Source organism: Tachypleus tridentatus, chromosome 10, assembly GCF_004210375.1.
Source record: "Tachypleus tridentatus isolate NWPU-2018 chromosome 10, ASM421037v1, whole genome shotgun sequence".
Classification (NCBI taxonomy): domain Eukaryota; kingdom Metazoa; phylum Arthropoda; class Merostomata; order Xiphosura; family Limulidae; genus Tachypleus; species Tachypleus tridentatus.
Genome location: NC_134834.1, coordinates 147,031,805 through 147,047,220, shown reverse-complemented (window position 1 = coordinate 147,047,220; position 15,416 = coordinate 147,031,805). Strand labels below are relative to the sequence as shown.

General features: G+C 35.2%; 1 protein-coding gene across 1 annotated transcript; it reads right to left on the bottom strand.

Moving 5' to 3' along the window:
* Positions 1-10,157: 10,157 nt before the first annotated feature.
* On the bottom strand, positions 10,158-13,345 carry LOC143230563 (uncharacterized). Its single transcript, XM_076464332.1, has 2 exons — positions 13,211-13,345; positions 10,158-11,605 (listed from the first exon to the last, which is right to left on the bottom strand). The coding sequence occupies exon 2, from the start codon at positions 11,274-11,276 to the stop codon at positions 10,776-10,778; it is 501 nt and encodes a 166-aa protein (XP_076320447.1). The 5' UTR covers positions 11,277-11,605; positions 13,211-13,345; the 3' UTR covers positions 10,158-10,775.
* Between the last annotated feature and the right edge of the window lie 2,071 nt (positions 13,346-15,416).

Below are 15,416 nucleotides of genomic sequence, written 5' to 3'. Positions count from 1 at the left end.
TAATATTTATCCTTGTTTCTTTAACACGTTGAACTTGCGAACGCAGGTTAAGACAAATAGAAGTGTTATCCCCACTACAATGCGAGTAGTGCTATCGCAATCACATCTCCAATACCCAGGAAATATCTTATACACCACATTATAGGCTGTACCCTGGTACGCAGTTTTAGTTTATGCAACATTTTTATTTATTTGTTTTGGTTTGTTTAGAATATCGCTCCAAGCTACATGAGGGCTATCTGCGCTAGTAGTCCTTAATTTAACAGTGGAAAACTAGAGGGAAGGCAGTAATATATATATATATACACACACACACACACATCGTAATAGTTCTATTCCCCGATGTACACCGAGTTGCAACAGTAAAATCCGGGGTTCACTTCACAGAAGTAGGTAGAGTGTACCTAAACCATCGTGTAACTTTGTGCTAAAACAAACAAACAAACAAACAGATACAGGCCTAATTGAAGGAATGCGGTGCTTATTTGTTTTCGGATATTCGTGGAAACCTAGAGAGATGTTCTGTTCTCTCTATATTGTTATTTAAGATCTTAATTGTAAGACAGGATCAGACAAAATGCAAGGGTGTTGTGAATCTTGATGTAATCAACTGTGATCCAATTGGTTATTCCACCAGATTCGCGTAAGTCGAAGGACATCAAGTCACCAATGAACAGAGTGTTTTGGTATCTGCAGTCAGGGACAACAAGCTACCGGTACGTTAAAGGTTTCAAAAAAAAAAAAAAAAAGAACCAATACACTTTGGTCGCCACCTTGAATTTTTTCCACAGACAGTTTTTACCTTAACCAAAAAAATGGGAATTTTATATGTGAAAAGTGTTCAATTAACGTTTCAAGTTCAGATTGCTCAAATTAACACTATTAGCCCCTGAATGTATGTACTGTATATCAAAACCATATCGGACTATCTGCCTTGCTCAACGAAGGGAATTGAACTCTGAATTTTAGCGTTGTAAACCCAAAAATATACCGCTATCTCACCGAGTGACTGGCCCCTTAAGTAAAAGATACAATTACTGAAGGACTTATTTGTTCGTTTGTGCCAATGCGCAAAGCTATACAGTGGGCTGTATGAGCTGTGCCCCATTTTTGGTTTACAGGGACTCAAGCTTACAGATGAACCATCTATGGAGGGGGCGTCAAAGGCATGTTCATGAAACATTACAAAATTATCAAAACTCTGCTATAACAATTGTTGTTTTGAAATTTCGCACAAAGCTACTCGAGGGCTATCTGTGCTAGCCGTCCCTAATTTAGTAGTGTAAGACTAGAGGGAAGGCAGCTAGTCATCACCACCCACCGCCAACTCTTGGGCTACTCTTTTACCAACGAATAGTGGGATTGACCGTAACATTATACACCCCCACGGCTGGGAGGGCGAGCATGTTTAGCGCGACGCGGGCGCGAACCCGCGACTTTCGGATTACGAGTTGCACGCCTTACGCGCTTGGCCATGCCAGGCCTGCTATAGCAATAATTAATAATGACAGAAAATACTGATAGATATTTGAAGTAAGAAGTCTATCTCCCAAAAGTTGCACATAACGACGTTTCGTTAGAGTCAAAAAACAACTAGTATCCAGTTGTGCCCATATCAACAGTTCCACACTGCAGTATAATAGTATAGCTATTAAACAGAAAACCAGCTTGTTCGATACAAGATCATACTATTCGGTAACGTATGATAACACAAATACTTTGAACGTTCATCAACAATGTGTGGAAAATCACGATTTATTTGAAAAATTTGAATTCGGACAGTCTGAAGTTAGTCCAATTGTGTGGAACTGACTTTTCTCGGTCTGGTAATGCATTAGTTTGTTGTCCAAACTTGACTATTCGTGACTGTGATAAGAAACAAATGAAACTAGTTGTACTACACGCGAGAACAATGTGCAAATATCATTTCATCAACATGATGAAGCAGTAACACTGGACGTGATTTGGTTGATTTCCGCGCATAAATTATTTGTGTTAACTGTCCTTAATTGTGAAGTAGTAGTGTTTTGAATAATGGCTAAAAGAGGGAGCATGTTCGATGTGACAGGGACTCGAACCCATGACCCTCAGATTGCGACTCGAATGCCTTTACTACCAAGCCATTGGAGGTTATAGACTAACCACAAAGCAGCTAGCAAGTAACATTCGCCGTTAATATTCGATCTACACCAGCCGAATAGTCGTCTTTTTAATACGCTTACTGTTCGAAAAAAAAATGAGAAGGGTGAATGGGGGGAGGCGAGTGCGAATCAGAGGATTTCACCTTCACAATTTAGCACGTTAAGCACTCCATACATTCGGAGTAGACTTAAAAGGTAACAACACCAAAAACCACTACGTTAAATTACTCACTATCATATATACAGGCCTAGGGATGATATTTGTATCTAGTGCATTCTCGTGGTAAAAATTTGAAAAAATAAGCCTGTATAAATGCAGTTTTGAATTACTTTTCTCAAAAATAGCATTTACATTTGAAAAATACTTAATAATATTTTATAAAATAATCTGTAGAATTTCACGACCTCCAAATATTTGAATTTAAATTTAACGCAAAGCTACACGAGGGCTATCTGCGCTAGCCGTCCCTAATTTAGCAGTGTGGGACTAGAGGGAAGGCAGCTACTCATCACTGCTAACTCTTGAGCTACTCTTTACCAACGAATAGTGAGATGACCGTCACATTATAACGTCCCCACAGCTGAAAGGGCAAGTATGTTTGGTGCGACGGGAATTCGAACCCGCCACACTCACATTACGAGTCGAACGCCTTAATCCATGTAGCCATCCTGGGCCCGAAATCTAATGCTTTAAATCGAGAAGTAATTTAGATTATAAATTTACTGGTTTAACGTTTATATTTAATAGATACTGATGAATTTGGGCATCCCTGGTGTTTCTTTTGAGCTGATATAGCAGTAAACTGCAATTAATGTTAAATATTTTGTGGTTTCCTGTGAGTGGTATAATTCCAATTGTGATTTTTTTTTTTTTTTGCATTTTACTTCCAGTGTTTCGTGTCTTTTTTGTGTTAACTGCCGTTTCTGGTACTGATTTTATCGCTAATTTATAACTTGCATAATTTTTTATAAATTTGATTACCGGCTAATATGTTTAAGAAACGTCATCTTATTCAACAGCATAAATTTCATTTATTTATGCGTTTCATTTCTAACAAATAATTTAAAACATTTTTAAATGTTAAATGCACCAACACAAAATGGTTACGAAGTCGATCGAAATGACCAACTTCGTAGCGAGAGTCTGTAATATTCTAAACATGTTATGATTCAACTTGGGTTTCCTTGTACGTAAGGGTCCAGACTCATAGCAACACTACCTTGATGCCTATCCTGATATGACCATAGAATTGTGATAAACAATCTGCATACACACAAACAGTCAAGAATATATAACTTCCAGCTGCAGTGGTATTAAAGTCAAGTATACATCTTACAGGGTAACATTAAATCTTAATATTGAAAGTCGTGTAGGGATGATCTATGTATAGCTGTATCATCCCTATACTCTTGTTTGGATTCTTTTTGACACTGTCTTTCCTATCTTATTTTATGTGTGCATAATATATTTTGTTACTTATTTTGAGGGTTTTTCTCCTGACTGTAAGTTGGTGTATTCTATCAAAATGTGTAATAACATTTAATATTAACTGTATTGGTTTGTTTTTTTACTCCTTCACTTCGTGAATAATATACAGGTTGGCTACCTAAGTACACTGATTGTACAGTATGCAAAGCATTGAATATTCTAATGTTTACATCATCTAATGTTCGTTTATTATTGGTTGATAATTCTTGTTTTATCCTGTTACTTAAACTTTTTTAAAGGAACACCTGATATATGTAAGAAAGCTAACTTCAAAAGGTAATTATAGCATCGTTTTACCAGAATTATAATTTTTAAAATAACTACAAGTTGTTAATTACAACTAAATGATAAGATTATGCACTGCTCAGAAACACATGGTGTTGATCTAGGTTTAAACTAGCATTTTGATAGTTGTAGAGTTACTTCGACTGAAACAAGAAGAAAATGAACAATTTGGTGGTTTGGTCACTTTTCGGTTTGATATCTTAATGATGGTTTCTGGTCTTGTTGGGTAGACAAACAAATGAAAGCGAGAGGCAGTCATCTGTCAATGTTGGTATTTTAACTGCATATTTGTATTGTGTCTTTTAATTACCTGTCGATTCTATAATAAACTGTTTTGGAGAAAACTATTCACTCGCACAAACTGTTAACTGAAAATGAAATAGAATATGTCTGAGATTAAAGCAGTTTTTTTTCATTGGTAACACCCTAATCCACTTACCTTGATCTGCACAACACCTCTGCTGCCACATGTAGAGTTTTTTTTTATATTCTTAGTTTCTTTTCATTTGATGAAACCCTCGTGAAACCCCTAGCAACTTGCCGCGACACCCATTCTGGAAGCCATTGAGTTAAAGAGGTGACTATTTTATGTTTTATGGTGTCTTTGTTGTTAATACCCATACACAATTGGTTATCTGCGCCATGCCCAAACCAGGTATCGAAACCAGATGTTTAGTGTTATAAATAAACAGACCACTGAGCCATTTAAGGTGTAAATCCAATCAATATATGCCTTCAGAATGTATATATTTCATTGTAAAAAATTTTTTCACATGACACAAAACTTAAAAAACTATAAGATATTGTTAAGGTTGTATTTATTAACACTAACTGTATCAGACAAATATTTATTGTTTGGTATACGTACTGAAAATCAACATTACGTAATATTTTACCATTCAATAAAAGTAAATCTATTTAGTTACTTACTAACATCAACGCTACGTAATATTTTACAATCCAACAGAAATTAAATTACCAGCTTTTGATTAACATGTTCGTAAGACTATACTTCAATAACATTTAAATTATCAATAATTATTATTATTAATGAATAATGCACTGTATAAGAAGAACAAAATAGTATTTAAAAAATTTCCAACAGAAACGAAAATTGTTTGAACTTTGAATCTTTGATTCTTTTATTTGGGTAAGAAGATATGGTACCCTGAAAAGTTTTCTACCTAAACTATATGGTAAAGACGTGCTAATTTAATTGATTAAGAATTAGTTAAAGTTTCAAACCCAAGCCCAAGTAGGTCTGGGCATATTATCATGGGTAATATAACCGGACGATGAATCCAAGGGTTTATGGTTCTCAGCCTGTTGGAAAGGGTATGCAGTAGCTATTTTCGACGCAGAACATTCTTACACTCGAAGTTATATAAATGTGTCCATATCTGGCATCCGCTCTCAATGTAAAACCAAAGTAGGACTGTTTCATTGTAGTCCATGTTCAAGTGACGGACACCCACTCTCAATATATAAGTAACGACAATGTTCCAAGTGATATATAAACTCTTTGTGGACCACTTTGAAACAAAAAATAATAAAACTTTTTATCGTTGCTTTTGAAGGATTAAATAAACATTCGTTGTTGCCTCCCAGAGGTTTAAAGTGGTGAGCACCTAATAGTGTATATTTAAATTACTATAACATTTTATTTGTCAACCTATGTGCTCATAATACCAAATGATTAATAATCAATATCAAAATGAAAATTACAAACATGGTAACGAATGTAGACACGAAGTTTTAGGCCTATGTCTATGACGCAATGTGTTACAAATGGCCTACCTTCAATTTAATATACGTATGACCCCTGGAATAATTTACAGCCTTTTGTGATGACGAGAAACCCACTTCATGCCTCATACTGAAGAGCAAACTCAAAACGAGGCTCTTACCACCCAGCCTATAGGCCTGTCATTAAAAGAAAAACAATGGCGACAGCAAACGAAAGGCCTATGGAATACAGGATGGACAATAATTTATCTGATGTACCCATTATTTCAATGGGTGATGTTACTGTAAAAGTTAAAAGTAAAAGATATTTAAAGGTGTCTTCAAAACACCAGAACAAAGGCTACAAATTATATCTCAGGACGGCTGGTACGGGTATTAACACTTTTACTAATAAAGCAGAGAACAAGTTTCGACTTTCTTAAGTATTGAAACCCGAATCGTAGTGCTATAAGCAGGGAGATTTCCCTCTGAGCCACTAGAGGGCTCTCAAGAGTTCGTTCTACCAGATAGAAATTAGGAACGGTTGTGTACAGGTAACCTTTTCGTGAAATTTTTTGAAACAAAGACAACAGACGTGTTGAAAATGTAGCTGGAATATTCTTCCGACAGGTACCTTTCAGAATGTACTAGTCAAATCATACATTTGACAGGTGGTTAGGGCGCTTGTAATATGAGAGTTGCGTGTTTGAATCCCCCATCAAAACAAACACGCTCGACTTTTCAGCCATTGGGACGTTATAATGTGATGGTCAATCCGTTGGTAAAAGAGTAGTCCAAGAATTGACGATGGGTGGTGATAACTAGTTGCTTTCTGTCTAGTCTTACTCTGCTAAATAAGGAACGGTTAGTGCAGATAGCCCTCTTGCAGCTTTGCTCGAAATTCAAAACAAAAACAATTGCTCGAAATTTAGAACAAACCAGATAAATCTCCCGAATCAAAATAAACAGCAACATGAGACTGTTGCTAACACTATGAAAAGACTCACCCATTTTTTAATATAAGAAAACAAATGAAATACACTTTTAAATCAAAAATTAAAATTATAAAGAAATTAGAATTTTCAAAAATTATCTCCGACTTAAAAAAACGACCTCTACATCTCAACGGACTAAACTTAAATATTTGTTTGTTATTAAACACGTAGAGTTACACAATGGGACATCTGTGCTGTGTCCGCTGCAAGTATTACATCTTGATTTATAGATTTATATCTTGATTTATATGCCTCCAGACTCACAAATAATTGATAGTAGGTGAATATTTATAGAAACATGATGTTTATGAATGAAAAGCCTTAAGTTTCGAAAATGTTTACTTAGTGAAAGTGATTTAGGTCCCTCAGGCCAAGGGGTTTAACGTGCCGGGCTGCGGATAGAATGATCCTACCTTCAACTCGTGATGCCACTAAAAGCTCTGCTTAGTTTGTTCAGTGTGTTTGTTATAGAAATGTTAGATAATTTCATTATTGATTTCGAGGAATTTGATAAAGCCATTGCCTGGGTGGGTGATTCTGGCTGATTGTCTTTTCTCCGGTCAGAAGTTTAAAATTAGAGACAACTATAACTGAAATCGTGAGGTTCACTGAGCTAGCCAGTTCTCCCACGTGTGCATTAAGATTTTCGTTTATCGTTTCAATTCCTCACCAATGCGAGTAACTTTTCAGCCACACTATATAATTCAAGAAAAGATACTTGTTAAAATACACAAATAATTAGAATTGTTAAAACAACATAAAAAAACACATCGCTTTTAGTTCTTATAAGATCTTTCTACAAGCAACAGATTATTTCGTAACACTGAATATATCATATCGAAATAAGAAGTACTCATAAATACATAATATATGATTATACTTTTATCCCACCCGCCACCTATGGCAACAGAAGGTAACTAATGACAAATCACAAAGGAATTTCCTGAGGACCAACCCTTCAGAGTTGAATTAATATTAATTACCTTGCATGTAACTGTTTCGTACTGAAAGAAGTCCCCAAATGGTAGTCTATTTGTTTTTAGGTTTCAGGTTTGTATTTCAAGGAAGTAGCTTAGCAACTTAACAAACTTTCTTTCTCACAACAACAGTACAGAGAATGTCTGTTCATTCGCTTCTTTCAGCGACAATATTTCAATACACGCTACGTCTGTTATGAATAATAAGTGTTAACAATTTTATATTTTTAAATATCGACAATTTCGTTTGAATTTCGTGCAAAGATATATGAGGGATGAAATTAGCCATCCCTAATTTAGCAGTGCAATGCTAGTGGGAAGGCAGCTAGTCATCATTACCCATTGCCAGCTCTTGGGCTACTCTTTTACCAACTCATAGTGAGATTGACCGTCACATTATAACGGCCCGTAGGCTAAAAAAATGAGCCTATTTGGTATGATGGGGATTCGAACCCGCGACCCTCATTGGTAAAAGAGTAGCCCAATAGTTGACAGTGGATGGTGATGACTAGCTGCCATCCTTTTAGTCTTACACTGTTAAATTAGGAACGGCTATCGCAACAGCCCTCATGTATCTTTGCGCGAAATTCAAAAAGCAAAACAAACATTTTTATAACGCATCCATGGCCTCAAAGCGTGCATCTTAGTTTTTCAAGTGTTGGTAAGAGGGCGCGAATCAAGGAGCTTCGAATTCACAATCCAGCACGCTACTGGGTTGATCAGAATTTTCTTTACTAGAATTTGATATTTTTGGCTTTAGATCAAACGCACATATCACATTCTTTAGCTTTGTGCTAAAATATAACCATTTTCCTTGACCCAGGCTTTGGGTCAAAATAAAACGTAGGTAGTAATACTTGCTTATAGTGGTAGTGTTACTACTGCTTATTTTGTAGTAAAATACATTCATTGTTATTTAGAATCAAAATTTACTTAGAAGTACTTCAAATATCTATTTTGTGCTGTTTTAATCAACATACATGATATTTAATTCGCAATGTTTTTCTTTCTCTCACTATGTAGCGTATCGTGAAAGATAAATAAAAATTCATTACTACTAGTACATGTAAATATTTAAACAATGTACCACAACGTTAGCATTGGATTCGAATTTTCATACTTAAAAAAAAAAACAACGAAAAAATTGTAATGAATAATTATAGTTTAAAGATAAAATTTCACGAATATGAAGATTTTAAAATGTCCAATATATTTTTCTTTATTTTAAAGCTTAAAAACTCACAAACGACGAGAGTGTTGTTAAAGGTAATTTATGCACATTAGACACTTTTCTCAGTTCCACAATTCGCCACCTGGCGATATGAATAAAAGAATATCTCAAATCAAGCGTAGAACATTATTCCCACGTTTACGCACACTAAAACGTAATAAGACATCTGGCGATAAAAGTCAGTATTTTCTTTTCAGCGGAGAACGAAGAAGACAAGAAAAAACAATAAAAAGGTTGCGAATCGAAGAGAATATATTGATTAGACATTAAGGCGAGATATTAAGTATACTTTTTCGTCTTTTCCGATATTATTTAAATTAAGATTTCTTAGTTCAATTTAAAATTTTGCTTTGCTTATTCATACCTCCCCCTCCTTCATCCTCCAGTAGTTCATCGCATGCACGCAAAAGCCAAAAATTGAGTTTTCCTCCTTGTGGTAAGCTGAGAACAGAGAGTTCATTGTGTAGCTTACACGTAACAGCAAATAAATTTCTATCTTTAATTTCCATAGTGTGTGTTGATGTACAGAGGACATTTTGATTAATGCTAGAAAAAAAAAAAAGGTTTGAGTTTTAGTGAAAAGCTCTTGAAAGAGATCCAAAGTGAAAAGTCGAGTGTGTAACTAAAGAAAAATATTAAGTTTTGGTATAAGGACATAGCTACAGACCGAACTCCGAATTTTAGCGTTGTCAGCTGTTTATTTTACTGTCCCTAATTTTGCAGTGTAAGACTAGAGGGAAGGAAGCTAGTCATCACCACCTATCATCAACTCTCGGGTTACTCTTTTACCAACGAATAGTGGGATTGACCGTCACATTATAACGCCCCCACGGCTGAAAGGGTGAGCATGCTTGGTGCGACGGAGATTCGAACCTGCGACCCTCAGATTACGAGTCGGGTGCCTTAACCCAACTGGCCATGCCAGGCCCTAGGTAGAGATAAACCAAGTGACATATTTGTTTACAGGATATTTATTAGTTTTGATTACAACACAGATGATATCATATTACAAACTGGTACTTAAAAAAAAAAAAACTCCAGAATATTTATGACGTAATAATTCAAAATCTTTCATGAGCCAATCACAGACCACCTTGTCGATAAAATTTATCAAAAATTAACACATGCTTCATTAAATTGATTTAAAGACAATCCATTATCATTTTAAGTAATTGCATAGAATTTGCAGATAAAATAAAGCCTTATTTTAAATTAAACTTATTCTTATAACATTTTTTTCTAACGTGTAAAAAACCAAAAAAAAAACGACAGGGATTCGAATTATTGGTCCTGCTTGTTAGTTAGCTTTCCAGATTCTCCGGTAAAAAGTTGTCAAAAAAACAAGACAAAACAAAAAAGGTATTTCTTAACAGTTAATTGTTAAAACCAACTGCTGGTGACGTAAACCTGATGCTTAAAATCCGCTACTTCGGTTTCATGAAGCATCTGTTTTAACAATAAGGAGAATGGGCTCGAACCCCTTTCTAATTTTTACAGAATTCTTGCGATTATAGACGAGAACAAGTAAAACGGTTAATTAACAAGACAGACATGCACTGGATTGTGGGTAAAACGCTAAGCTTTAAGCATACAAATGGTACCCGGGAACCAGAAATGGAGATCTGTCTGGTCTGTGGGCGAAAGGGAGAACAGGCTGTGGGTAGTAGAATCTAGATGGGTGAGTGTACTGGAAAGTTGTTGTCTTTAGTGGAGAAATATCACCCCTATTTAGATCTTGGTTTGTGAATTCCTTCTTCTGGGATCCAACATAGTGAAAAGGTAAAGTGTTTTGAACAGGTTTTTTCTCTTTAGTAGCCGGTTTCCCGATTATCCACGGGTGTTCGAAAGGAATGTACTGGCCAGTAGATGAATCTTGAAATCTGAAAACTGGATGAGGCCAGTTCAGGGGCTGATTTTGAGGATCGCTCCACTTTACAAAACCAGGAGAAATGGGGGCATTGAAGATATTGTGAGAAGTATAAATCCTACTCTCATCTTTTTCATTAATTTTCTTTTATCAGACTGACTAATAGTTAAACGTCGGCGGCCATATTCAGGAATTGAAAAAAGTGCTGTTATTTCTGGGTCCGTCTCGTATGGTTCTTCAGGTTTCGATTGCGAAGCTTCCCCGTCTTCCTTAACCTTTTCGTCTTTCATCTCTTTTTTCTCAACGACTGTTTTTTCATCATCAGAGGTTGATGTATCTTTTGTGTCTTCCGTTTTATCCATATCATCAGTTGTTTTGTCTTTTACGTCTTTTTCCATGTCTTCTGTTGCATCTGTAACCATAGCGTCAGTTTTTTCATCCTTTTCATCTTTCTTTGTGTCTTCTGTTGCGTCTTTTTTCACGTCACTTTCTTTTTTCGCATTTTCTCCTTCATCCATCGAATCATAATCTCCTATAATGCCATCTTCAGGCTTTGGACCTTTCATGTCTCTCTCCTTCACAGTTTGTTCACTTTTTTTCTCCTCATCCACGGTTCCCAATTCTTGGGTGCTACCATAATAAACCCGGTATCTCCTTTGGCAACATAACCCTGTCTACCTGCATGATATTGCACAACGTGCAAGTGCCCTGTGGGGTCGTGGAAACCATACCTTCCTACAATGGTTCCATCTGGTCTGGTGACTTCTTCTCGAAAGTTCCTCCTGGCTAGAGTTCCAGCCTCGTACTGAAGTAACCTACTGCCATCTGTATAGAACGTGTAAAATGGAGCAGTAGAATGTGCCAGACAAACAGCACAAAGAAATGGAAGCAAAACCTGCAAAATAAATGAAAATTGTATTTAATAAGTACCTGAGACGATATTAAAAATTGTAATCTTAGGGCAAATAATGTAATTTCCAGTTAGAATATTTATTAAATCATTTTTTCATTATTATCATATTTCTATTATAGAGGTTGTTTTACACTATAATCATGCTTCGTCAGTTTCCGGTTGTTTCAAATGGCTCATATAAATAGTATCTTGACCATTACTGTGTTTATTCTGGAGTTCTAGATTGAGTGAACATGACGAGCGTAGTGCGGTTAGAATACTGTTATTATCTTGTCTTTTAATTCTTGAAAATTTCTAAGGACAAGGTATAAAATACAATATTTAAAAATATAATAAGCCTAATATTGATGCCCTATGACAAACATAATTAATCGTTTTGTATTTTACGCTTAGTAGATAGGTTTGAAACTAACATAAATCTCTTAAGCTATTACAACTTCGTGAGATGTTATTGGATTTACGACCGAAAATGTCTTTAAGGGGAAGGGTATCCAACTGACAGAACAATACATCCTAAGCAAAGTATGCGTACTAAGGAGTTTAGTTTTAGTTTAGGTCTAACCAAGTATCTTCTTTTCATCATTATTTCTCGTGCAACATCTAAATATCTGAACCAATAATCAAAATAAATTATTAAATACAAATATGGGCGTTATTTATTAGAATGACTTTGAAACGTATACACTTTTATTTAAAATCTTAGAAGTTATGTTAGAGTTACAAAAATAAAATAATTTAAATTCATAAGAAAAGGATCGAAACACTAGGTCAAAATATAAAATACTATCGTTTCAACAAGATAACGCGTTGTCATTAAATTAAAAATTTGGCTTGTTTGTAGAGGTATGAGTGCTTCTATGAAGCATAAATTCCACTTTTGTCGGAATGAAGTGGAACAATTCATTTTAAAACTTACATTCCAATATCTCAAACATTAAATGAATTTTTAGAAGTGGTTTGTCTGTTTGTTCTTTAGATCAAAGTTACATTGAACTATTTGTGCTCTGCCTTCGTATCGAAACCACTTCTTTTTTAGCATTATAAGCCATCAGTTTGTTTGTTTATCTTAGAACAAAGTCAAATTGGGCTATCTGCTGTGTCCAACCCGGATAATCGAATTCAGGATTTTAACATCGTAGGTCCACCGAGGAATTTTTAAGAGCGAATAAACTGAGTTAACTCTACATCCTACAATAGGAATTTATTAATCCCATTTCAATGATTCTGTGAAAGGTAATTAGGAAGCTGACACGAAAGTCATTTTAAAAAACAAACAAGATTACAAACAGTTGGAAAATTATTAGTCTAACTTGGATGAGCAAAACAATTTTTAGCTACCAGTAGCGAAAATAGATTAATATTTTAAATAGAAAATACTCTAGTGTTATATCAACTACAGTCCATTATTTAGTTTTAATTTTAATTTACGCACAGATGAAATCAGATCGTGTTTTATGAACTGTACTTTCCTGTCTCAGTTCCACTTATTTTGATTCAAATTAAAACTTGACCGTATAGAACTAACACCATTTATTGATCGGGTGCGACTGGTTACATTATTACACGTTAGGGTTCATACATGCTTACCTGAATCATGTCGATGTTCTAGTTCCTCACAACGCCACCAGACTGCAGGATTATATCTCCTGCTCCTGTTCTTTTCTAACCACCAGGCGTGACCTTCACGTCGCTATCTTGCATTGTGATTCCCCTTTAACTAACCTGGCGAAGGACACCTGCAAAACGGAGAAAAAGAAAAATCGCTCATCCCGAAACCAGTTCAGCCGCTGGTGTTAATAATATATGCAAAAGGCGAGTTGCCTTGAGTTTAAGGGGCGGCATAAGTCAGGCAAGTTTAAACACTGTCACTGATGATAAGAGACTTAGAGTTTATAAGAGTTTTGTGTTAGAAGAATGCCCCCTCCCAGAGAACATTTATTATTGTTTACCTGTCACTAGTGCACCAGATTACCCCAGACTAATGTGATCATATTCGTAACAATGAAAGTTACAGCCTTTAGGGGAGGGGAAAGAGAAAATTATTTGGAGCAAGATTAAACGTTGCAAACACATTCTCCATGACAACAAGAAAAATAACTAAATCCACAATTTGTTAACGAATTACTGTCAATCTTTGATGTGTTTAGACCGAATAAATTTTAAGAACAGCAACAACAAATATGTATTTATCAATAATTAATCAGATAAATTAAAAGTTTATTACAAAGCTATAAGTAGATAGTTCAGAGACGACTCCAAACTCAAATAATATTAAGTTGTTTTATGATGGTCCAGACATAGGCCCTGGCAGAACGAATATTTAATTACTCATTATTCGCAGTATCCGATTTTACATGTAGACGATTTGGGAAAAAAAAAAAAAATCATTTTGAAAAATATGTATTGTTTTTGTTTTATAGCAAAATCTCATTGATTTATCTGCTACACGGAATCGAAATCCGGGTTTTCGAGTTGCAACTTTGTAGAATTACGTTGGTCTTTCAGTTTATAGTTTTATTAATGTTTAGAGCCCGTGTTGTTATAGTATTAAACGACAAAAAAGTGCCCTTGGTGCAAAAAACAGGATATATTTAATAGTTTGGTTTTGTCTCAAACTTTGCGCAATGCCACTCGAGGTCTACTCGCTTTAGCTTTTCCTTATTTAACAGTGATAGACCAGAAAGGAAGTTAACACACATCACCGCTATTCCTCTAGCTACTTTTTTTATCAACGAATTGTGAGACTGACCTTAACATTTAACGCCCTAATGGTTGAAAGGACGAATATGTTTAATGAGATTGGGGACATCTTCCAGCTCCTTTAACTTTCTACCCTCAAAAAGGTTTTTCATGCAGTTCTCAGCTCCTACAGATTTCTTTCTGTAATCATTTGATTACAGTAAGATTCTTTATTCAATTCTAATTTTAAGCAGAAAACTGTGCAACGGAATATTTAGGTTTTTCTCACTACAGGGATCGAACGTCTTCATAATAAAGCGATATCCAGGCTGCATGCCATTAGGAGTGTTTAGTCCCAAAAAACCTGCTTTCAGAAATATAAAAAACAACACATTTAGTCAGTGACGTTGTTAGGCCTAGACACGGCTCGAAAACTAAATCGATTAATTGTAATAACTTTGGTCATTGAAATAATATTGACTTAGAAGCATGCAACTATGGCAACGTAGTCAGTAATATTTTGATTAATACAATGGCAAACGGGCTATACTGGTAATAATTAATTAGTATCTAATTAATAATAGTGTTCCTTTTAGAAATAGCATGTCCTGGCATACCCTGGTGGTAAGGGCGTTTGACCTGCAAATTGACCTGCGAGTTCGAAACTAGCGCAGATAGCCCTCGTGTATCTTCAAACTAAAATTTAAAACAAACAAATAAACACCACTTTTTTCGTATATTTTTGGAATTAAAATTGTTTGTTCGTCAGTTCTTTTTTTTTTTTTGACATTTTCTAGGTGCTCCCAGCTCCTTATTATAATTTTAATAAGCTTTCACGGAATCACTTTAAGTTTTGTAATAAGGAAACATTTCCCGAAACTAGTTTAACTCTGAAAAGGTAGATGAAAAAATAAGAGCAACTGATGTTTCTTGTAATCACGTTTTGCAACAGAAATTCTTAGAAAACGCCAAGGGACAGGAATATTTAGAATACAGATAGAAGTAAATCATAACAATGTCGCTGCCCGTTCATCCAAAATCTTCATTACGTAGAATGAGGATATTTATTTGTGTTTTGTATAATATTAGGCACAAAAATTACACAGGGCGATAT